This window comes from Botryllus schlosseri, chromosome 9 (assembly GCF_051294905.1).
Source record: "Botryllus schlosseri isolate E-star chromosome 9, Bs_hap1, whole genome shotgun sequence".
Classification (NCBI taxonomy): Eukaryota; Metazoa; Chordata; class Ascidiacea; order Stolidobranchia; family Styelidae; genus Botryllus; species Botryllus schlosseri.
The window spans coordinates 15,586,962-15,613,085 of record NC_137244.1 but is presented as its reverse complement, the minus strand read 5'-3'; the positions used below and the strand labels follow the sequence as shown (position 1 = coordinate 15,613,085).

At 40.3% G+C, this 26,124-nt stretch overlaps 1 protein-coding gene across 4 annotated transcripts; it reads left to right on the top strand.

The window, feature by feature from the left end:
- Positions 1-1,718: 1,718 nt before the first annotated feature.
- Positions 1,719-26,113, top strand: LOC145446216 (signal-induced proliferation-associated 1-like protein 1). Of its 4 annotated transcripts, XM_080324450.1 has the most exons (31): positions 1,719-2,606; positions 3,195-3,368; positions 3,999-4,107; positions 4,351-4,652; positions 6,849-6,985; positions 9,443-9,628; positions 10,284-10,458; positions 11,409-11,512; positions 11,914-12,071; positions 13,121-13,271; positions 13,432-13,649; positions 14,148-14,369; positions 15,381-15,546; positions 15,606-15,721; positions 15,871-16,050; positions 16,546-16,592; positions 17,010-17,107; positions 17,170-17,275; positions 17,736-17,835; positions 18,463-18,500; positions 18,557-18,657; positions 19,256-19,355; positions 19,640-19,742; positions 20,129-20,183; positions 20,831-20,901; positions 22,201-22,257; positions 24,008-24,048; positions 24,156-24,230; positions 24,374-24,447; positions 24,932-25,123; positions 25,656-26,113. In XM_080324450.1, the coding sequence occupies exons 1-31, from the start codon at positions 1,865-1,867 to the stop codon at positions 25,770-25,772; spliced, it is 4,515 nt and encodes a 1,504-aa protein (XP_080180576.1). In that variant the 5' UTR covers positions 1,719-1,864; the 3' UTR covers positions 25,773-26,113. The 4 variants fall into 4 exon arrangements, with proteins under 4 accessions (XP_080180576.1, XP_080180578.1, XP_080180579.1 ...); XM_080324452.1 differs by lacking the exon at positions 22,201-22,257; XM_080324453.1 differs by lacking the exon at positions 24,156-24,230.
- The last annotated feature ends 11 nt before the right edge of the window (positions 26,114-26,124 follow it).

Sequence of the window (26,124 nt, the reverse complement as noted above, 5' to 3'; positions counted from 1 at the left end):
AGACTACCACGGCCATATAATATATGGTTTATATTATTAAGGGATATCCCCGGTAGGCCGGTATTAATATTCGATATTTTCCCTATGAAATGAAGTAGAGGCTGTAATTTCATTAAGGAATTCGATTTTCATTAATAAAGGGATGAATGTATGTACGATGTATCGATATCACCAAAGGGATCATCGGTATACCGTAGTGATCCACACGCCATGGCATTAGTATACTGTTAAGTATTCTGATTGCTCTTCTCTCAAGTTGTCACTCTCTTCTGCACAGTGTTCTTAGTTTAGTTCTAGCTCAGTGCTTACTGCTTATCAGAGGAATCGTCACGTTCGGGTTAGTTCGGTTCGGCTGCAAATAAAATATTCAGACGTTGCTGCGGTCTTAACCAGTTTTGCATAATGAGCAAGGCTTCTCGTAAACGAAGGTAGTATAGTTCAGGCACTTTCCATAGCACCGTCTACGATCTGGGTTGTTTGACTATGACTTTTAATCTATTATATACTCGTTTCATAGTCATACAGCGGATCTCCCTTAGCAATTACCGCTGACCGGTATGACCACTTCGAATTAACTATATCGATTATCGGAAAGAAACGTATTTTCTATTATGTAAGATTGTAAAGTAATACCATACCGCTAAACTGTAATTTATTTGCGAGTCATAGTAATAACTGTTGTCTTTATAATGCACTGGAAAATAGCAAAAGGTACAAGCGAGAGAGAATGAGAGATAACATGTAATTAATAATATCAGAACAAAATAAGAATATGGCTCATACAGTTGAAGTGAAGCCTTGAACATGCCTTATCCTAGAGGATTTCATTCGATCAACCAAAAATGGAGCAGCTATACTTCTATATACGTTTCGTAAGACATTTACATGAATCATCCCTTGAAATCGATTATATTATGATAATCTTTTATCCCAGAGTGGAATTGGTGGCAAAATCACCATGAAAAGTGTCCCAACGGGACAAATGGATATACAGTATGCCCATAGGTTTTCTCATGCTGTGTACATGTGTTTTGGTATGTGATCTGATCATTATGATGAAAAATATGTAATCTAGATGAAGTAAATAGCATTTATCTTGTATGGAATCGGTGTCCTGTGCTCACACAATTCCTTTTTTTTTATTAAATTACCGTACTTCAACTTAAAGAATCATCACTGCTCACCTGTTATATTACGCAAAACGTACCGAGATCCCAGTAGGGGAGAGCATACCATAGTAATTACTTTGATTTTTTGTTAGAATGTACAAAATGATATAAATTTTTATCAAATGATTGTTATATGCAGTAAATACCGCAATATATTTCGATGATAGGGATGGTTGCCTGAATTTGTACTTCTGAATAGCTCTCGTTACAGGAAGCAATTTCTTTTTGAATTAGTTCCTCCGATTGAATGTATTTCACTATCCTTTCGTCGGAGGTGAGGTAGGCTACTTTTGGAAGTTTTTAGTATATGATGTCTTATCAATAAAGTTGTAACAGTGTGAAAACAACGATCACAGCCGATAAGACTCTGAAACATCCATCATTCTATGACATATTTATGAAACTAATGTTAATTTATCTCTGCAAAAAGTTTTGCATTCTATTGGTTTATAGAACACCGTGCCTAAAAAATATGTTAGGCTCGGAAATATATGTGACAGTCAACAGTCTGACAGAGTAAACAGCGTTTTCAACTTTAATCTATCCATATTATATTGATTGTTTTGTCAAGGTTGAGAAGAATTATTTACCTTGATTTTTTAATATTTGAAGGTAAATCGACTGATATGTAGCCTACTGTTATGACATAGTGTGAAATCCAACAATCTGACATCACAATTATTTATAATGCTAACATGGAAAGGACTATGAGCAATAAACCAAGCTCCAAAGAACGAGTCAACGTCACTACAATTCTGCCAGCGAAATACGGAGCAAAATGGCTGGAGCCTTCCAGACGATCAATGAACAAAAAAAGCAAAATCCCAATTGAACTGTCTCAATCCACGGAATTGACCGACGATGATATTCACGGGATCGAAAACGAATATGTGAAAAGACCGTGGTCTTCGCAAATGGTGAAAAGTAACGAAATTGTTGATGAAATTTCTGACGCTGAGGGAGTCGTTTTGTCAAGCACGGATGAGGAGAATACGGGCTCATCTCGGAGAGTACAAGAAGCCGCCAGATTTTATGAGCATTTTCAAGAGCCAAACATTCACCGACCAATCATTTCCGCAAGGAAGACGAAGTCTCAGGTGAACAAAAAGCCTTTGGTGCAAGACTCGTCATCCGCTGACAGCGTAAGAAGCTCGGGATATTCGAGCTTTGATATTCCGCAACCTTACGCCAAGCCGAAACCGTATCACAAAACTTTGAAAGCTGAAATGTCAAATCCGAACTACAGACCCCAAAGTGAGAATAGCTTTTTTGACATGGTCAAAGGCCACAAAGATGATTTGAAAAAGAACGATCAAAGAAGCCCGGGATCTAAATCGATGGCCAAAGTTCTTGGACAGGGATTGTACAGTGGTAAAGCTGTCCATCTCAACAATGACGCAAGAGCCAAATTTGTCAAGCCTGAAAATGCAGTTGAAGGTATATTCCATTGATTCTTTTTTGCAACTATGTTGTCATTGTCAGTGTTTACATGCCGTTTAGTCTATCCAACATTTTCATTGATACAATATCATGCCAAGAATCGGAACGCCTATGCTGCAACTAACTGTAATGATTTGTTGTGATTTTTGTTTCTGATCAGATTAATTAGGGCTAAAGCCAGAATAAAATTCAGAAGCCAGAAACCAATACATTGACTTGTTTTGTTGCAATGGTTATTTTGTTGCAAACTTATCTGTTTACAGTTCATAGCTCTGTAATTGACTAAATTGCTTTGCCATGATCGTTTAGCTTTGAGCAATCGCATATTGTTGAAAAAATGTCTGTGTCAGATCAGCCTTGCTTGTAATGATGAGTATACTCCATTATTTCAGCATTGTTTACATGCTGCATACTTCTTGGTTAATGGTTATCATTACTCAAATTCGACAAACTATACACAGTCTACCCTACGTCTATGGGGTCATAACTCATAATAAATTATTTTCAAATAATGTAAAGCATTTGGTTATGCATGACTACAGCTGTCCAAGCTCGCGGATTATTTAGTCTTTCATATTCGTTCAGAGCCATGCGCTGCCTTGAAGTGCTGGTCCTTGGAACGAGATCGTCCCAGGCAATCTTTTGCCCATCATGACTGGCAGAGTATGACGTTTTCCTTCTCCAATGTGTTGACCGCAATGGAAACGCTCAAAAGAAAAAATGAAACCACCGGGGCCAGCAAAGCTGCAGCATTGAGTGGTAAGACTTGTTGGCTAGTTCAATATTATCTGTATAGCAGTTTGAAAATGGAGTGGGAAAATACATGTCAATCTAGGCCAGGGGTTCTTGAATTTTTTTCAGCGCGGACCCAAAGAGTTTCTTTTAGGGTTTGCGCACACCCTCTTAGTGAGCTAGTCCGAGAAAACACTTTGAACTGCATTAATTGAACACCACGCAAGAATTTTAAAATGAATTGGTAACAGAGTCGCGCAAAACTAAATCAACTTAACTAAACTTCCAAGTTGTGGAAGTTGACGCGGTTAACATCTAGCCTAGCTGCAACTGATATGATTTTACTATGTTGGAATAGTGGCTGGCAAAAACAACAATTTGGGAAGTGACGTGATAGATTTAAAAGTAACAACATAATGCGATAATATATGGAAATGCCAAACTAGAAACAATCAGTAATAATTTCGACTTTAGGTGGTGTTATGTTTTTATCTATAATGCGACAATGTGAGAAAAACACAGATATTTTCATTGGTCTTTCCTGGACCTCTTAAAACTAGTCTGTGTAGCCCCAAGGGGTTCACGGATCCCAGTTTAAGAAATCCTGATCTCGGCACTATATCATTGTTGAATGTTTCTTTACATTTCCTCTGGCAGCTCGTATGCAGCACGACAGCGTTACTCCAGCCACCACGCCGGAAGATTTTAAGGAATTTCGCGCGTCTGAAAGTTCTGAGGACGTGAGGACGAATGACGTTGTCGGATGGTGAGTGGAATCTGTCCCGGCCAGTTTTATGAAGTATTGAAGTGTACGTCTCTAGTGGGACAGTCGGATATTGATTGAGGCCTATATCATTGTATTGCATTGATTTTTATGGCCTTGTCATGCCGCAATATGATTCAACCTCCCTTGAGAGTGTCAGATCACTGTGAATGTCCCATGATACATTTTCGATTGACTCTCACTCTGCTCACTAGATGATTAAACCCAGTGACCTTATTTTTGTAGGTGTCCATATTTTGTCAACGAAATTGGTGGCGAAGTCGAGTCTTTGGAATTGTCCGGATCCAATATAGCATGCTCCTCTCAGACTCCGTCGGTGTCGGTACAGCTCTTGCTGACAGAAAATAGCCCACACTCTGTGACGAACAGTCCGACCACGGCGCAAATGCTGCTGGTCAATAATAAAGGGGTCTCGGTCATGGAACAGAGCGGTATCGATGACGACAAGAGACTGAACGCGGTGGGATTCATCCAGGAATATCTCGATAATGGGGCGCTGTTTTATCGGAAACATTTCTATGAGCAAGGTGAGCGTCTCAGTGACTGCGATTCGTTTTCGATAAATTCCATGGTTATCATATCAATAGTCCTATGTTTACAATATCAATCAACTACATGCATGCTAGCTAGGCTTATCGAGTAGATAGTTGATTTGTGTTCCCAAGACAGGTTGACTGGATGGTGTGATATGAACTTTGATAAGAAATATTTCTGTTTGTGTTTTGTTATCTATTTTATTGCCCTATTCCCGCAATGGTCTGGTTTTGGGATGGTTTGAAGTGGTGTTGACCTACTGAATGCTCTGTAATTTAATGTTGAAAGACCTCTGATAGTAGGTTATCCGGAGGTGTATTTGGTTAGTCATTGGTAGAATTCATCGGGTATCCATAAGGTCGTGAAATAGTGATAGCATATAGAGTATCTGTCATTTATTCACTTGACCGTATCGTCTTTAGTCAAGCGTCCCAAAGCTCTCAGACGTTAAACTAATAGTTTTTATCGGGAGATCAAGTTACCAGTATCTTCAGTAAAATTCAAAATAGTATTTTGTTCACCTTTTCAAGTCAAGTGCGGGTAGGTGACAGGATAAACTTGTTTGCCTCGAGTCATAACGTAACATACACCGACATTCGGAAGTGACAGCATTTATATGGTTGTTGAAAGAAACGTTAATATTGAGTGCAATTTGAAAAATATGAACTACCGGTTTGGGAAGTAATTTGTGCAGTATTTCACACAAATGGATTTCGATGCCCGACTTTGTAATTACGTGTTATCACAAGGGCTACTACCTAGTCACGGATGATCCATTTTAGTGGGAACATTCAAAAAGTTTACTATGGTGACAATTCTCAGCATCCTCTAGGGAACGCACTAGTTCGATTTTATGATTGACTATACTGGACTCTGGTATCCATCAATGCACAATATTTTTGCGTCAGGCTATAAGAAATTAATCATTGTCTTGACTCTGAATATTCTTACTCAAAAATTGTCACACACTTTTAAAATAAATTATTTGTGATAGGGTACTTCAATATACCAATGCACTGGTTGTGATTCTGGTACTCAGTACGTCAATGTCATTACACGTTGCAAATGTACAAGTTTACATGTAGTCAGTAAGACAGTAACTAATACTGACGTACAACTCAATAATTTGATTATGGTGTGTAGTGTGTACCCATGTGGCCGATATAGTAGGTATAATTGGCTGAAAAAATGTGACTGTAATTTATATTGACTCGTAAGTGGATGGTAGTATTTCAGTAATATTATGCTGTCATGATGGGTCTAGTTCAAACCAAATGCCACTAATGTATTTTGATTGTATTGCTTTAGCGAACAGATGCCTAAAATTGCTGATGGAAAGATCCTTTGTTATGGTCAATCGGTATCGCGTAATCATTACTGAAATTAGCAGATATTTTAATAAGACATGAAGGCAATTATGATTTCACTCGATAATAGCATGCCTCTAGCAAAATACATTCAATTTTATGGAACAGAATTGCTGATTTACGTTTTTATTGTCGATTTTGATATGTGACTAGCTACATGGATATTTTGAAAAGTTGCAACTAAGTGATCTCCCGTACTGTGTTTTGCTTGGGTTAGTTGGCGGGGTTCATGCTCATGATGAAAACAGTGAACAATTGAAATCATTAAAATGATTTACCAATGGCCCCTGTATTCTGTTGAGTACTCTGTCTTTTCTACTCCTTTTGAGATTGGGGAAGATAATGATACAGTCAGACTCTCTAGAATATTCCAATGACAATGTGTCTGGCGACCTTCTCTAAAGTAGTACCCAGGTAGATGTATAATGATGGTTATGAATAGCTAATGAGTACATAACTGTATTTACTGCATCTGACATTATCCAAGTAATTAACTGTAACCATGTCATCAAAGGTCAACGGAGATCTAAGATGAAATAACTTTGTGCATTATGGACAACTCCAATCTGATAATCTCAATTGTAATAACTTTCTCATCAATTATTTATGGCCCGGCATAAATAATTTATAATTCTAGACCATTTCAATGCACCCTGTTTCCTCACTTGCAAGATGTTATGATTTACAATTAATCATCTTAGAACTGAATTGTTAATGAATACACTGTTGTAGGATACGTTGTATCGATTTCGACGGGCTGAAAATTCCCATTTTGGACTTATTGTATGAAATCCAACCATTGCTCTGTTCCGTTTCAATCAGATCACTATAATTTCTTCGGGATTGATGATAAATACGGACCGGTGGCCATCAGTATGAAGCGGGAAAAAATGAAGGAATCGAACGCCAATAGCAAAGAAAGCTTATGGAATTATCGACTGATTGTTCGGACTTGTGAAGTAAGATGTACTTGAATGTACTTCAGAAACGGTAAAATGAGTTGGCCATTCAATACCAGAGCCGGTTTTACTGTGTTATCTACACATTTTTTCAGCGCCAATATTACAAAGACTTCTTCCTCATTTGTTGTGACTAGGACTTACTGCAGAAAATAATCAAGATATTTATATTATAGTATTCTGACCTCCTGAATTTTATAACCATCATGTATAGATAATAGATATAGTCTTGTAGGGATCGGGATAGCAGGTTGAAGCAGCATTTAATGCATTTACAACCTAATCAGAGCATTCAATCAATCAGGTTTCCTACGTAGAGGTTGTCTTTCGTTTCTTGTTGTGAATCCGATAAGGCATCAGTTTCCTGCCTACTAATCGGGTGATAATGATTAATTATGGTACTTAGCGAATTTTCACTCATCCCATCCAGACATTTTACTAGAACACCACTCACCTCGAAATCTGATATCTTGGTGTCTGCTTGCACGCCTTATGGCTGTCTCATTATTATGGTAAAATACAAAAATGCTGCTACACCAGTACCTGATAATCCTGGCTTATTCTATTGGGAATAACACAAATGGAAAAATCTAAAATTATTATTGTATTATGTAGACCAGTGGTTCCCAACCTTTTTGTCTTCATTCCCCACTTCAGATTTATTCCGAGCCTTCATTCCCCACCAGGACCGTAAACGCGCGAAGCGCGAAAAATTTATAAAATTCATGTTTGAATCGGTCAATATGATCGGGAATTGCATATTTTGCTATCAATTTTTTATCCCCTCTCTTCTTACGTAATCAGATTTACCGGTAGAGCTGAGTGAGGTGTGTTGGAAAAGGTAGGACCCCTAAATATGAATTGAACATCTTCGGGCTGACCCGTTGATATATTGACTTCGTTTGATGATGCTGTTTCGTTAACTCCTACGTCAAAAGATATTGAAATCGCCAAAACTAAAAGGCACACACGATTTCAAATAGGTATTGCTTTACTGGCAAATAATTTTTTCCCTGCGGGAGGGCATTTGTCCTGTGGGGTTCAGATCGCCAGGACAGAAACATTCGGCGCCAGCTATTTAGCCGCCTATAAACATATGTACATTGTATATATATCGAAGATTTCGGTCACCACAAGGGCATTCCCTCTCGGCCAAGATCTTCTCTCTGCTTATCGTTCTGGCACATACCTCTCGGCGTCGCATGTTACATGGCCTATAACTTCATATGTATTGGTGCGTCGTGGCGCAGTAATGGCCGACGCCGAAGTCTCCATTTCTATAAATTCTACGTATTTTTGTGGGGAAAGAGTACCCAATTATCAAAATATTAGGCAACATGAAATCGCGCACGCAGCGCAAAAAAAATTGAATAAGTGACATAAATTTCCAAAAAAGTTAACTGAAAACGGTAATTGCGCATGTGTATCCGTGAATATGAAGACTGCCCTGAAGATAATTTTGAACAAACCCGTCTATTCCCCACCAGAAACCATTGAATTCCCCACCAGTGGGGAATTCCCCACCGTTTGGGAACCACTGATGTAGACTAAACTAATTGTGTTTCAGGCCAGTACATTGTCAAATACTTCAAATGCACCCACACGATGGATTTATGCTGAGCCTGGTTTTCTGAATTCTTTATATTTATCCCCACACTAATTTGATTATGGCATAAAACCAGATGCTCTACCTATTTGATATTGGACTAACTCTTAACAATTCCCTGATGGCTCGTTGAAGCCAGCATACGATGAGACTCCTCTACACAGAACAGGTTTTTAAAATGAGAATTGCATCAATGTCATATTACACCACCTGTTCATGTGAATAATCCTGTACATATTAGTGATATGACATCCAAGAGAGACAATTTGCCTGCTGGCTCTGGATAATTTTAAGTCACCATCTAGTTCATTGATAGTAATAAAACATTCAATAAAAACATTCCAAGCTTGTTACAAGTCAGGAGTGTGTTAGGTGAGAAGGTCTCGGGCTGCAAAAATGAAATTCTGCCAGGCGCAGGCGCTTATCACATTGTACTTGTAAGTGGGTTTGACGTAAGGCAATAGTTCACAATGTATCATTCATTACTAGTTAGGACAACAATGCATTGCTTTGATGATGGACATGATATTTCGGCTATCTCTTGTTCACCGCATATGTATGGAATTCTATACAGCAATTATTGCAATTTCAACTTCATGTTGGTCGATTGAAGCAGTGATTCATCTATTTGAAGAGACAACTAAGTCGAGGTACAGATTAGCCGACTGCTCTTGATAAGATGTCTTGAGCAGCAATTAGGCTGAATTTACTGAAATCTGTAAACAGAGCGAATCTGGTAACTGGATAATGATTGTGAATATTCTCCGTTGGTGAAGGATTGTGTGTAATTTTATAGTTTATGTGAGTTTTCTACTTTTAAAAGTTTGCCGTTTACAATTGATCTTTCACAGCTTTGCACATTACGGGGTTCAATACTCGAAGAGGTTCTCTTATCGCAACATTACACCACCGCCAGAGCGTTGAAACCGAGGGATATTTTGGAATATACATGCCCCGAAATCAATTTCGAATGCTTGAAATACGCTCTGCAGTCTGACGTGGTGCAAAAACAATTAATGAAAGTGGACGAACAAAACGTAAGTGTTTTGAGCGTGTCATTCCTATGCCGCTTATATTTCTCTGAAATAATTCCGGATTACAAGTGCTGCCTGTTCAAGCACCGCTGAAAAGTTGTTTTTAATCAATTTTGTTGAATTCTAGCAAACAGCTGTTGCTATTCAGTTTGATACAGAGGGTAGATTGTCTGATAAAACAAGCACTTGATTCTGCCCTAATGGACCAAATTTTAAAGCTTATCTACTAGCACAGATGGTGATGATTTGATACTCGCTTTCCCCAGGCAATACATTATAAACGAATCTGTGGTTGTGATTTTTATGCTAGTGCAGCGCTAACGCGATACTAGCATTTACACTTTGTAATGTACATATTTATTCGCTAACATATTTTTTATATTTGCTTACAACATTCTTTTCTCCCGATCCTGATGTGTGACATATTTTGATCAATGACTCAAATTTTGCTTCGTCACAATCGCGGGTATATCAAGTTCTGTAATAAATCATTCACGGTCTGACTGCTTCATTATTGTTATATTGGTTTTTTGATTGTGTCTGAAATGTTTTACATTTCATTGACAACAATTGGTAACGACGCATACCTTCCCCATTTTGTCGGCTATATTCACCTGTTTTCATCGGAATTCTGTAAATACCCCATTATCTACTGCAGGTCGCTAACGCCTTCAAAATAGGCGTAATGTATTGCATGCGGGACCAGACAACGGAAGAAGAAATGTACAATAACGAATTCGGCAGTCCCGGGTTTGAAGAGTTTTTGGACCTTCTCGGGGACAAGGTCCAGTTGAAAGGTTTCGATAAATTCCGCGGCGGTTTGGACGTAAAAAGTGAGTGTCGATCTCGAGCAAGTTGTGTCAGATTATGGCCTCCAGTGTCCTGTGAGAGACGGTCTTGTTGATGTAGATAAGAACATGATTAAGGCAAGTAGAATTATCGTCCTCGGATGTGTCCTGTTACCAGGGCTGGGCAGAATGATTCGGGTACGGTACTTCAATTCGAGTCGAGCATTGACTCTAATCAAGAACTTGACTTGAGAAGTATAACTTTGGTTTTTTGAGTAACAAGACTTGCGACAAAGAGCTAAACTTTACCAAATAAAATCTTGAAAGATTCGTTTTAGTAATCCTCACGTTTAGCACACGGCATTGTCGTAGATTTGAAACTTCCAGACCGTGACAAGCTTCCAAACCACAACATTTTTTAGTTAGGGTCGCCAAACCTGTTCAAATTTAGTACTCTCTTTACTCTCTCTGTTTTACTGCAACGGCGTGTGCGGTAAAATTGCGGGCTTACCGCTTATTCACATGTATTGCTTGAATTATTTTCTATCAAGCATTGATGCATATCCAGCCTGATCATGAAATCTGAATATTTGTGAATTTACATCGCTACCTGGTATGTGGCGAAATAGTGTAGTGGCGTAATTCACAGCCGCAACACCAATGGGTTGCGGGTTTGAGTCCGACCGAGGTAGACTTCAGAATTCCTACCTAACTGTAGAAGGTTTATCTAGGCTCCTCGCCATCTCATCCATTTAAATGGTGTCTTATATAAGCCTAAAAGCGAACCGCGCTAAGTCGGCAGCCGCAGAATAATAAATGAAAAAAGCTGGTGTAGATGACCTTGACCATATTAGTCGACAAACACAATGAATACAACAAATAAACGCCACTACCCTAACATAGTGTCCTAAGTGTTCCATTTGGTGTCAAGGCCCCAACACCCCCGCACAGTGCTATTTAACAAAGGTAATTGTCATTTTGCCTCCTTTTTTCAGCTAATTCCACCGGTAAAGAATCATATTTTACTACGTTTCAAGGGAATGAGATTATGTTCCACGTTTCTACCTTATTGCCATACACCGCTAACAATGTTCAACAGGTGATATACTCTCACAGAATCTGGATAACTAGAGAATTTCCAGCTTTTCTAGAATTAAATTAGAATTAGAATTGTAACTACACATTTTTCCCGATTGGATTCAATATAGTAGGCCTATTATAGCTACACATTTTTCCCAATTCGTTTCAAATTAAAATTATAGCTTCACAAGTTGGAATTCAAATTAGAGCAAAGAAACATTTCACTAATTAGATTAGAATTAGATTACCTGCATTCTGCTCTAATTAGCTGAATTAGACAGCTGTAATTATCTAGCTGTCCAATTATGCTCTCATATTTGTTTTGTAACTGTGAACTGTTGCTTGCTGTTACAATATTTGCGATTGCTTCTTCAATTTGAATAAGTCGCTTATTTGTGTTCTGCGATTTGTGCGTTTCAGTTACTTCGCAAACGCCATATTGGCAACGATATCGTTACCATCGTCTTCCAAGAACCAGATTCGCCTCCGTTTTCCGCCGAAAACATCCGTTCTCATTTTCAACATGTCTTCATTATTATTCGCGTCCACCGACCTTGCTCCACGAAAACGTGCTACAGGTTCGACTTGAAAACGCGGTCTAATAGTTCATTCATATTTCTAGCTAGTAGCTACAGACCGGGGACGTCACGAATGCCTTTGTATGCCTGACTTCATAATACGTATTTGGTAGATACAACACAACCTCAGTATTTATTTGCTATCTATGTCAATATTTTCAGTGTGCTGATGTAGATATGTAGTCGACTTTGTTAGTTTCTTTGTGGGTGGTAGGTACACAGGCCCCAATCGGGTAAGACCTAAGACTTGACTTATGAAACTGGTATCCTAGCTATGCTCACGGCTCTGAGATAGCGATGAGAGGGAAAATGCTGGTCCCGTCTCGATAACCGGTGGTGGTCAAAGCCAGCTTTGATGCTCATAGAAGTAGTAAATTTGTATTCAATTGCAAGTAGTACTAGTGATTTCCGAGAGATGTCAAAACTGCTTCAAGTCGAAGTAGAAATTAAAGGTCTGATCAGCACTAGAGTAGCTTTGTAAAGTAGATTTGGTTTGGAGGTTGCGTATTTTTAGCAGTTAATCGGATGCGGTTTGTGGTTACTTTGAAAATAGCAGAGTGCATCTCGACGACTAACGTAAAATGATAACAAAAAGCAAATAGGCGGTGTCTTAAATAAGGTGTAGGACAGTCTGTTACAACACTTGTATCACCTTGGGAAGCGATATAAATCAGTTTGAAATTTAGTGTTATATTCCACAAATTAATTGGCAATCGTTCAGTTTCTTACATTTTGCAATTGAGAACAAATTTGAGATATATTTGGCAGAATAACCCGAAAGTTGACGTGGGCCGGTGGTGCGAAACCATTGACCTGAGCCAGGGGCTCAAACTCAAATGTGCTCGCAGACCAATTTCCTAGCTTTTAGTGGCGGCGCGGGTATTAAATGTATTTCCAGCCTTATTTGACGGGACCTTGCAGACTGGCATTCCGCACACGTCATGAAAATGTGATTAACTATTGTGAATTAACGGCTGGCACGAAAAAATCACATTTTCAAATATTTGACTAAAATTGTTGATAGCGGGATTGTTTTTCTATTTGTTTAGAATTGCAGTAACTCGGTCGCAAGACATACCGTCGTTTGGACCGTCCATTCCAGCAGACGCCTTATTTCCAAAGTCCGAAACGTTCCGGGATTTCTTGTTAACGAAACTGCTCAACGGGGAGCGGGCAGCGCGTGGAGCCGGAAAGTTCAAAGTATGAAAAGATACGAATGTTTTCATAGTGATTGCCATTACGCACATCAGCGGGGCACTACGATTGCAGTACTCGAGTTCGAATACTTAATACTCCATTCAAAATTAAATCACCAGGATACTCTACTTTGCCCAGCCTTACTAGCAGCACTTGTTTCCAGGCCATGGCTATGAATACGAGGCAGGAATACCTCCGAGACCTGGCAGTCAACCACACGTTGCCCGCGGGCATCGACGGCGGTCATAAGTTTACGACCAAATTCTCGCTGACCGCGGCCTCGAGACGGGTTATCGACAGGGACAAGGGGAAGAATAAAGTGTCGCCGGAAGAGTGTGCGCACGGATCGCTCATTTGGAACGTCGCGCTGCAGGATTGCGCGTGAGTTTGCGTGAGAGCCTCGTGCGTACGGCTCGGTTTAGTGCCGCAGCTTATTTCCTGATGTGGTTGGTAGCTAAGCTTTGTCTATTTGCCAGGGTTGTAATGACTCGAGTCATTTTCCTAAACTGGAAATCAACCCAACTCGACTCGACTTAATTTGTGTATTGAATGGACTTTTACTCGCGTCATTGCGACTCGACTAAGTCATATGACTCGACACATTCTGTGGGACTTCTTCAAGTCTTGTATATCAGGAACGATTATTGAAAAATGGGCCCAGAAACTTGTCTTTTATCTGTTTACCAAACATGCTTAGAGTGAGAAAAATGAGTATATTATAAATCCGAGGCCTTCGATATCCCTAAGAGTTTCACTACTTCGTCACCACTTCTACTTCACAATTTTTAGGCAGAATACTTGCATTTTAAACCCGAATTCGCTTATCATCGAGCTTTCGGTGGCCCACGTGTCAATATCTTATCGGAAATTCTATCGCAGGACCGAAGGCATAGCGTGCATGCTGGGCGTGAGCGATTACATGTTTCTGCTGATTCAAAAGTCGACGGACCGAGTCATCTTCAGTATTCCGTGCCAAGCCATCATCGGGTGGGCGGAATTTTCCGACGATGTCCTGCACGTCTATTACGGCCGCGGCGAACGAATAGCCATCAGGGCGTCGTCTTGTCCGTCTTGCGATTGGATGAGGGAGGTGAAGCAAAGGTGAGCGTTAACATTGGCTCTGTGTCAAAGATCTATTGGCGGTTGTGGTTTACTGAAGTGTTATTCATTTTTGGTTTAGTCATCGATGCCTGTGATGATGTTCCAATTGGAAATTTAATGTGTGGTCTGGTGTAGAATTGAAAATTTTAATTATATACAAGCTACGTATCTTTTTGCTGTGAGCGTACTTTTGATTTGGAAATGGGCATTTATGTAGTCATGAAAAACGCCAGGAAAAATTGAAAAAAAAAACGATTTTTTTATTATTTTTGTGACAAAATATATTCGAATTACTCGGTTTAATATTTCTGTAGTCCCTGGCCTCTTTATATCCGATCCATCACTGTATTAAATGAACAGAGGTGGTCAGCAACAAAGAATGTGTTCTTGACAGATTTTAGGCCAAACTGCTTTTTGTTTTCTACACTTCGATATTCCGTAGTAGGAAGCAGTTTATGATTGTATTACTCTGACTGGAATTTTATTTACAACTCTGCATCACAGTTACTGAATTAGTTTGACATGTTGTTAAAATTGCTGCTTTCACTTACCTGAGTAGCTACCGCAGTGATATAGTGGTCATCGAAACCATGAATTTATCAGATCCTGGAGTAATTTACTTCTAGCATAAAACACTATGATTCGAGAGAATCTAGGAGATTCATTGCTAAACTTACTTGCATCAACGTCTGAAATATATTCGTATGTCTTGAATAATACTTGCGTCTTAAGAAGATCTCACCCAGGAGAACAGGACTTCCAGGTTAAATAGCCAGCCAGCTAAACCGATAATACTCTGGTTAGCTCTACTTCTACTCTCAGAAAACCTTAAAATCTCTGCATGGTGCCCCGAGTGAGGACAAATTTTTTTTTATCGTTCAACAAACAATTTGATCTGTGCGAAATTGCAAGTATTCAATTCTGATAAAATTGTGAGTGATTAAACGTGTTTGTACCTCGAATCTTGGTGTTTTGTGTAGACTCTACTCGACACCTAGTTTCTTTCTGCAGACTTCAAGCTTTCAGCATCGGATGCGAAACCAAGACCAAGACGCTGAAAAGAAACGTCCGCGGGCAGCTGGGATTCCACATCAACTACGAAGGCATCGTCATGGACGTGGAGACCGGCGGTTATGCGCACGGCATCGGCTTGACTCAAGGCAGCCGACTCGTAGAGGTTTGGTATTGAGAATTTTCGATGACCTGAGATGGTATGACAAAGGTGAACCCGTTCAGATTTGTAAGGTCCTCGTGGTGACGATGACCCACGCTGAGATGTTGGATTTGTTGAGAACGTCCGACGTCGTGACCGTTATTATGATATCTCCTATGGAGGATGGAACCCCTAGACGGTAATTCTTTTTGATTACTTTTTCAGAGTCTTGAATTACATGGAATGACTCTGGGAAAAGAAGGCGAAATCCGTAGTCTCCTAGCTCATGATAGTCCTAGTTTTAGTGAAACTACCTAAACCACTTTTGCCGAAATCGCTCACTCGCAGATGCAGCAAGAGCCTGTATCACGTGTCCAAAGTGTTGAAGATGGTTGAGCTCAACTCGGAATCCAAGTGCACTTCTTCCGACGACGAGAACGTTTCTCACGCCAGGAGCAGAAGCGACCCGTCGGCACGTCCGAAACTTAACAAAAGTTTGGAGGACATCACGCAGGTCCTGGCGCAAAGGTGAACTTGCGTCGAGTATCAACGTTTGTAAAGGCTGAAAAAATTGATAGGCTGATCTTTGGGGGAGAAATTTGTTTTGTTTGGAGTCGCGAATAACGTGTATCGTCGTTTGTTCAAGTTCTGAAACATAGATAGGCTGAAAACATTGATGGGCTGATCTATGTGACCGCACATTGTTGTATTTGGACTTGTGAGTAACCTTTGGCATCGTCTGTGAAGGTTCTGAAAACATTGATAGGCTGATCGTCGTTGGCCCAAATTGTTTTATTCAGACAAGTCACCATTTTCAAGACACGGATTGCTAGACCTTAACGAAAACGCATTGACGGTCTTGCATACTGCCCCGTGTATATTTTGTGCGTTATTTAGCTTGTTTGACACACCTTCCCACTTCGAAACAAACTTAACGGAACACCTCAATCTACAAGATTCACCCAGTTCATAGACTGCCTGCGGACAGTGATGTTATTGAAAACGCAACGGTTTTTATTTCAGCTTAAATCTGAAGCGGCATCACCAAAGTTCAAAAGACTGGAATCAAGGTACAAACACTTTTGCGAATCTTCTTTTGTTGCTTTTGATACCGTGAAAAAATGGTATGCCGTTAAATATTGTCAGGGCGGGAATCGATCGCAAATATGTTTTGGGATGTGAATTGACTCGTATTTTATATCTAATTCAAAGTGGCCATCGTTGGTACTCGGTAGAAGTAACGATTTATAAGTAAGTCAAAAAGTATATTAGGCCTAGTTTTGCCCAAACAGCTAAAAAATGTTATGCAGAAGCAGCTTAAAATCATTACCACTTGAGTAAATGGTAATAGTAGACAAAACCTACTTGGGTGCATAAACAATCAAACATGTACTAGTTCTTCGTCACTGACCAACTCTGTCTGTTGTGCACACATCAGGCAACCGCCACAATAAATTGCCTGGAATTATTCCGTTCATTCTTTCCAGCGTCATCTGGGAGCGCGGCCAGCACCCCGGCGTCCACGTTACTGCACTCGAAGCGTACGGCGCGTCACGCGTACTCGCTGGACCCGGCCGTTCCTCAGGTGAGACGGCGGTTCTAAATCGGTCTGGTGCGCTGTCGCGAAGTTGTGTTTGATTTCTCAAGAATTTTCGGCCGCGCTTTCAAAATTCGGACGACAATGCCGAGCCTAGGATTCCCGTCGCGGAGAGGCCGAATCATTTCACTACGATACCGTTGAAGAAGAACAGAGGTGGATGGTTTGAGTGTGCCGTTGACGCGGGTATTGCGATATGATACTGTGTATCAAATATTACGTATTGCTGCTTGACATGATCGTCATATTTGTTTTTATTCGCTTTGGTTTTTGCAGAGGTGGTCGAAGTAGCCATCGTTGGTATTGGCATAGAAGTTGCGCCGTAATATTTCTGCTCGGTTACAAGTAGATTTCAATTGAACAACGTATTTATATTGAAATAAACCCTGCAGACATTCGTCAGGGGTAATCGTCAACTAGTACAAGATAACATTATGAAATGACGTTTCCAACTCTCTATAATTAGGATTATTGCCAATATTAAAACTTGGCACAAATTAAACTCGTTCCGAGTTCAAGAAACGTCGTTCTCTATGGCGGATTCGCGCCTCCTCTTTGATGCTTTCACGCCCCCAGTTTGAGAACGCTGGTTTTAAATGTAGCTCTTGCCTTGCAGACATACTTTTAGCGGGCGCGGGCATGAAGCACAGCACCTCGACGGAAAGCGGTTTGAATCTGAATCTTTTCGATGACGAAAGAAGTCAGGGTCAGTCCAGGTATGAGCAGCTGCATGTAATCTTGGTTTGATCCCCGAACGATCCGCCATCGATAAGTAATGCGTGGGGACTGCTGCATGACAAAATCTGGTCGCTTTCACACGAATACACACAAAGTATCGACAGAGGCGACCAAACTAGTGAACATTGATAATTTAGAAGTGGAAGTAATCCCGTGTATTGCTATTAAATAGAAGATGCAGTATCCAAGACACGTCGAAACTAATTGTAGTGGTAGATCTGGAAAGATCTTAGCAAACAGTTTCAAAACGTTGTTTGGGTGGAAGGGGTCGCATACTCTTAGCAACAACGTGGAAGTAATCAAGCGGGGAGTATTCTTCCAGCTGTTGCAACAGTTCTACTTGTAAAGGCAGTGCACACCTATAGTAAAACTCTTTCTACTAAATAGAATGTGTAAAAAGTTGGTAATTTTTCCTAGGAAGTATAACTGTAAGTAATTAATAAACAGAACCACTTGATTAGTAAGCAAAACTTTTGAGTACCCCAAAAGCGTAAAAAAAACATCAGTTTTGCCTAGAATCTGTTACGTTAAGTCCGAGTAGTGAGTGGTAAGTAGCGGGACTAGCCAGTACTCTTTTATTGACCACCCCCGTGTATTTTTTCCAGAATGAAGAGAGCGCAGAACATCCACCTGCCATTGCAATGTAAGTCGAACCCATTACCTTTTTCTTCACGTTCGTTACTCATCGATATATTGCAGCCGCCTCGGCTTCGAATACCCCGGCGACGACTCCCATCGGCAATAACTCGTACCCGTACAAGTTTCCTGCGAAACTGACTTACAGCGAGGGCGGTAATAAGGTGAGAGACTGCTCTCGCTATTACAGACTGTGATAGTTGCGACATTGTCACAAATATCTGTGTAGTTACCTTGGCAAATAATCAGAGGTGTCAACTTATGAAATTGCGAGATGAATCTTTGTGACCAGCATTAAGAGACTAACGACAATGCACATAGGTGCAATCTTCATAGACGGATTCAGTTACAGTGAGTCGGGGGGCAATTTCATGCGGTTGTTTTGACTTCGGTCATAAAAGGCATGCCAGCTTGTCAGAAAACTGCTTTGTACTGTACAAAATTCAAATTGTACGAAATCTGTTCAAATAGGAGTGAAAGTACATGACGACTTGAGTAAGTATCGGGAGCAGGCAAAACCTATTTGTGTGCTGTGAGAAGTTAGAACTTCGTTATTGACTGCCTCTGGATGCGAGTAAATGAGAAATTGCCAGTACGTCGGAGAAGTGATCGTGTTTTAATGCAGTTAATTTTGAGACTATGAATCGCTATTTCAAATATTAGAAAATCACTAGTTCCTAACTGGTAGAGTATATATTTCGATCGCCTATCTATGCGAATGTATTCTGTTCTGTGGAATTTGACAGTGATACTTTTCGGCAGCTTTTACGTCCTAAACCCTTCCGACCCCGGCAAATGGATCCTGTGCTTACGAGCGTGCACCCGTTGCGCCATTACGCCGTCACTCCTAAACGATCTACCGGTGAGTGAATAATAAAGCAATAGAACATAGTCTGATCGAATCAACCTGTCTCGTCTCGATCCGTTTGTTTTTAGTAAAACTGAAGTAGAAGTGGGAATAGTCTAAAATTGCAACCACTTTAGGAAATAGTAAACTTAGGCGAAACATACTTGTGTACTTCGAACAAGTAGATGTACTTCTTTACTGACCATCTGAGACCGTAGTCTATCATAAGAACATGAATCGACACTTTCAAGATTCTGATGTCGCATTTCTTTGATCTTTGTGCGTGATTTTGTTTACAGACAAGTACAAGGCGAGATCGTTGTTGTTACATCACAGCTCGTCGGCCGAGAGCGGGCTCGAAAACAATGCGGACGACAATCGCTCGTCTTTGAATTCGTCCAGGTACAGATTTGTTTTATGTAGGCTGCAGTAGCAAAAGTGTCGTTTTCCGTAGACGGTGATCTGATATGGCGTCGTAAAATGTGCTAATTTGGTGTAAAAAGAGAGCTGCGAAATCAGAGATTCCCTTAACGGAGTCTCGGATTATTTTTAACATCATTTCGAGTCATGGTTCTAGAAGTCTGGAGTTGGAGTTGGAATTTGCTTAAATGCTTACGACTCCAACTCCAAACTCTCCAGTCTGGTTGCTATGATATTGTGATAATGTCACTCATAAAATTGATGAGAATTTATCCAAACACTTGAAGACAGATCCTTGCGATTAACGCTGCACTCGATGCAAAGATTTCATTTTTTGTGCATGAATTTCGCGATACAAATCTTTACAGGCGAAAGAGGCATCAACAGACGAACGGGGTTTCGGAAAACAGGAGGGAACACATGGTGAGTGGAGAGATGCTTGCTTCAAAGTTACGCCGGCGTTTATATTTAAGTCACTTTCTCTGCCATGTCGATAGGTTTTTTGAGCTGTTGACAGTGCTCTTTTACCGATGATCACTTTTTTTGCATCTTTTCGCATTGTTTTGCGTGGGAATTCCGGTGAAATACCATTCTCATTTGCCGTGACACTGTAAAACCGGCGATATCTGCTATAATACTTTCAAGACATGGGAAAACTGTCTTGAAGAAAAGTTATTTTAAAATTGAGGCATGTGAAGGTGTATTGTCCCTGCAATACGTTTCAAGCCGTTTTAATTGCAATACTACTGGAACTGGTACCTGAGAAACATTGTAACACCCAATTTTATGAAATATGCACTCGTTAATTCCGCTTCCAAGATAACACGACTTGGAAAGTTAACTGTACTCTGTGGTCAGGTTCTATAGAAGCGTCTCTCGGAATTTTATGATCAGCAAAGCGTTTAGCATTACTGGTTACACTTTTTGTAACGAAACCGACTGAAAAATATGAATTTTGTGATGAACAAAACATTCGAATCCTGCCACTTGTGTGTGTGCGCTTTTGGGTTTAGTCATCTTTCTTGATGCCGTCTATGCGAGCAAAGTCAATTTGATTTCTTTATTTTCAGTCCACCCGGTACCATTCCAAATATGGCGGAAGCCCCCAGCTAATGAAGAGGTCTTCAGCAGGGCGACAGACGTAAGCAAACGTGCATGCACTTCACCCATTTCACGCCTTGGTATCATGTGTGACTGTGTGATATTACATGACTTTTTGGCATGTCTGGCAAGCAAATCGAAGAAGGTTGTGTGGTTATGATTTTTCACGGGCACTTTTGCAGCAAACTGGTTTTGCTGTGGAATCTCTGTCTGTTTCGGTGAGGTGGGGTTTTAGAGTGTTTTGCGGCCTGGGTAAATCGTATTATAGGTGTTATCTTCTCGATGATTCGTCATGTTGTCAGGACCGCGTTGTGACGAGGACGGCAAGTGTCGGTTAAGGTTTGTCTGTTACATTGGATACCCGAGTAGATTAGGTTAGTTCCCCAATTGCATTTTGGTCTGAGATCGACTGGTATAGTGCTTTGTTCTGACTTTTCCACCATAGTTGGTGCGATCTAGTACCTCATAAGATTAGTCATGTGTACAATAAGGTCAGGCTGCATAAAGTCCAAATCTGTACTTCAAATCCAATTTTGCTTGTGAAAATAAAAATAAAAAATTTGTTTCGTATAGTACTTCTAAAATAAAAATTTTACCATTTCTTGTCAACATCTAAAATTCCATTTCCTATGATGGATCTACATCCTAAATACGGAGAGCACTTTTCTAAGGTGCAATGAGCACAATAGCTACGTACACATTAATGGTAGGGTTACGGTTAGAATCGTTAGCATTAGGGTCCAAAATATGCACACACTGTCCTTAATCAGTTTAATGGTCAATGTATATTGAAGTAAACCTGAATATTTTTAACTGACACTTGTCAGGGGTAATCTTCAGCAACTAGTACCGATTGCAAAATAATGTTGTGTATCAACAGTCGTATCACTAAATATGTCGTACCGGCATGAAAAAAATTTGAATAATGAAGGTCAACATTCTGCGCCATGTTTTCGCATCGATTATTCCACATTTTATACAAACTAAATCTGAATGGCACTTTTTGCATGCACACTAAGCATTATTGCTTCGTGCAGAATATGGTTGAGTTGAAGTCCTTAAGGTTATGGTAAGGGTGCTTATTGAGCACGGGATTTTCCTTATTGTGCGTTCAATCGCACCAGTCCCCTTTCAAAGTCTATGTAGGAGAATAAGTCGATACTATGAGGTTTTGCGGCCAGTCGCTGTAGCATTAAGTTTTAGCGTACTGCGTCTAAAACTTTCGTCTGTCTGTCTGCATGCATGTATTGACGAGCACGCTCAACGTTTGTGCACGTTTCGCTGCGATATTGTTGCGAATACAATATTGCGTTTCCACGTGTTTTTTCATCGCACGCAGAACGCTGACTCGGGCCGTTTCTGACGAGAGCATTTGCGGCATCGTGCGGAACAAAAGGTATCGTCTCTTTCACTGCTCGGTAGTGCATGCGTAGCTGAGTGTTTTTGAAAGAGTGTGTGGGGCTGTCTATGCTGTCGTGTATCGTACGCTTGTATCAGTGCAGTGTTTTAATTTCGCTGCGGTGTTCAATAGAAGTCATGCTGTAAGTGTCTACTCAATTACAAGTGGAGTCAAAGGAGAAAATGATAGGCCTGAAAAGCACTCTTCAATTTGACCAAATTTAGAAAGAGATAGGCATGTCACCCATTTGAATCCGCCCTCCATTGATATCAATCAGAAACGGCGGAAGGGAAATCATTATCAATGCATCTTGTGATGCCTCTGCACAGACATAATGGGTACGGTGCAGCATGTTTGCAGTGTGGACAGCCCCTGGTTTGGTAGCGAATTTCAACCTGTTAGTGCATGATTATCTTTGGTCTGTGGAACTTTCTGTAGCATTCTTTTTGTAAAGGTTATGCGTGCAGAATCGGGCATCGATTGCAAAACTCAGCGACTGTGCAATCAGCCATGGTTCGGAATGAGTCGTTCGTTGCATATGGAATGTAGCTTTAGTCAATCAGCTTGAATTGCAGTTATCAATGCCTTTTTGATGAATACATGATCAATTGGTCTAATAGTGTGATCCTGTCAAGTCCATTGTGAAGCGGCGTTGCGTGTTATTACATAAAATCTATATGACCGTACAGGCGTACAACTAGCTACCTCCTTAACTATGCAGTAGTGACCTGATCATTTTGGTCGGTGATTTCCATCTTTTAGAACGCGACTCAAATCCTAGTTTGCTCAACTTCTCCCGGGCGTCACACATCAACATATATCCATTTCTAATGTCAGCTGTAGCCTTTTCCGAACGGGTGATATCTTGTGATTTCGGAATCATTGGTTTAAATTGATTGGTTAAGCCTGCAGTGTGCAATCTGTGGCACACAGACATAATGCGACCAGCATAGAATATTCGTACGGCCCTCGAAAAGGGTTCTACTGCAGCTTGGTCTCTGGTACATTTCAGTCAAGTTCAAGCTGACTTTGCAAGATTTTGACTAAGTCTTGCATCCAAAAAAGTATGGAATAGACAGCCTTTATGGCAGGGTTTGTTAGATTGGGTCCGTGGTTTGAGTGGTCTATGAAAAGAAAATGAAAATCTTGTGTTTTAATTTCAATGTCATTATAATTTGCCACATGGTTGATGATAGTAGAGAATGCCTCTTTAGATCGGTATCATTGCCGATGCTATTTTACATTATAAGATTGTATCAGTTACAGCCTTATATCTAATTTCAACATTTTCATCCCATATCAAGAAAGCAAAGTGAAGAATATATTTCCTATGGTTTCACTTTCGTCAACACATGTTTTATGTGTGGCAAGGTTTTGGCCAATAGATGTATGAAGCCTTGAAAGTATTTCATATCAGTCCGTCGCGACTATTCATCTGGGATCATCTGATCTTATTAATGACTAATGATCGTGATTGAATCGAAGATATTGAGAAACAAATTGTACTCCCTATATCTTAAAGACAAATGTTTTCTTACTAGTACATTTTACTATTATTTCGTACGAATAATGCTGCTGTTTTTCTCGTATTAGCTTATTAAGCGGGTCCACGGAAACCGTAAAATGTAGGTGTGTCCGAGACCTCGCTTTATGGTTATGTCAGGCTGAGTGCCTCCATATATATTTTGGACAACTGCCATCGCTACCATATCGCTTTCCGATAATTACAATGTTTTCACATCACCAGGTGGAGGAATGAAAACGATGTGGAGCTGGGACATCACGAAGGTATCTATCTGGATTAGTCGGCCTTGGTTTATTCGATTGCTTCCGCCTTATCGCGCGCATGCTCTTTTCTGTTTAATTTCGTTGAACTATGTTCCTCCTCTTGGCAGTGGGGGAGACTACGCTTACTACGTTTGCCGATAGCTGGGATCGCGCCACCTTCCGACCCATAAGCGTTAACGAAGGTCAGTCCGGGTGTCAAATTTCCCCACTGCCAGTGTCTTCCTTGCAGCTTTCGTTTGCATGCGCTTATTCCAATCACTGTAATTTACGTTCGCGCAAGTTCGTTATCAATGATTTCTATTAACTTTGTCGGCCCCTGTTTCAGATTCGAGAACGAGCATGGACTCGCCTACTTTAGAAGACGTTTATCATTCGTGCGCCAGTGATTATTGTTCAGATGTGAGTATTTAACACCGTCGTTGAAACTGTAAAGCTTGAGCGCAAATTGAACTTGAAGAAGCATCATTTTCTTCAGGCGGCTTCGGGCCCCCTAGTTTGAGAATCACTGAACTATGTAGATGGCAACGAGGCCGTTATTTGGAGTTGGGCGAAAGTGGTGACCTTTTTTGGTCAACAGCATTCCGAATTTCGCAATCAGCCTCATTGAAATTTTTAGCTGTAATTTCTTTTCTCAGAATGCAAGTTCACCATAAGTTACGACATGCGATGATATATGTCATCTAAAAAATTACCGCAAAGGCCGCCCCTGTTTTAGAGCAATGTGGGTGGTTGATTGAAAAACTACTAGAATTCGTTTCGACGCCTTTTTATCTTCCTGTGATTGAACTGATAAAATTATTAATAAATTGAAATGAATTTTGTTTATAAAATTGAAGTGTATCCGTATTCGTAATCCGCTCTCTGCTGTTTCCTTTACGCTCAGGCGGACGAACTTGACGTGACCTTGGATGGGAGCTCGCGTCCCAGGTCTGCGGCATCAATTTCCCCAATCTTGAGGGACTTTCCCAGTTCGGAAGGCAGTTACGACCACATTTCGAGAATAGACGCGGACTCGGATGTGAGGCTTCGTAAAATCGAGAACGCTCTCAAGTTGCTGCAGTCTCAGCTCGTTAAGGTATGGAACTCTTGAGGTTGGGTAGCTTTGATAATCCTGCGGCATGAATGTTCGAAACTTTCCAGGTCTGTGGCTTGTAAATGTCGACTCAATTATTATATCAGTAGAAGTAGGTATTTCCAAAACATGTCAAAACTTCTCAAGTCTAAGTAAAAAATCTGAAAATTACTCAGTAGCAGGACCATCATTTTGTATTCAACAAGTAGCATACAGGAGGGTATTTCACGTAGATCTTATGACTTTCGTTTTATCCCAAAGTTATTTTGTACTTTTGAGAGTGTAAAATAAGAAAAGTAGTGCAAGCAAACAAAATCTACTTGAGTAATCTAAAAGAGTAGATTGATGTCAATGATTGTACAAACGTACATAGATTCGAGCAGGGTATGTATAGTTTGATTTACAGACGTCCCGAATTAGTATAAAATGTTTTCGATAGTCTCTACACGCAAGACATATATGTCTTCATTGGGTTATCTCGTTGAATTTCCGTGCAGCTGTTCAATAGTAACGTCTTTCATTTCACATTATCAAGGAACAAAGGTCAAAACGAAGGATATTGAAAGAAGTAGAAAAGTTGAAAAACGACAACCAACGGCTGAAGAGACAGGCCGCTGCTCACGACCAAAAGAGGGACATGACTTACGCGTGACCGGAGATTTTGCCATGCCTCGTTTTCCATTCCTTTTTGCAGTATTACCATGCAATCGCGGGATGCCATGTATACCTTTTTATAAATTGCCACCTTCTCCACGTTTCATGCCTATTTCGTGTGGATCATCTCGGCCGTGTTCGCTCTGGCACACAGATACATCAAGTGTTTTTTACCACCTATTTTTTAGCACCTATTCATTTTGTTGTTTTTCCTCGAAAGGAAATTTCCACCCGTTTTTTTTTTTAACTTCTCCGGGATTGATTGCCGGATGTTTCTCCCTCGCACTGCGAAACAATTGATATTGCTCATATGTTTGAAACACGTTTAATGCTGGCTGAGATTATGTATT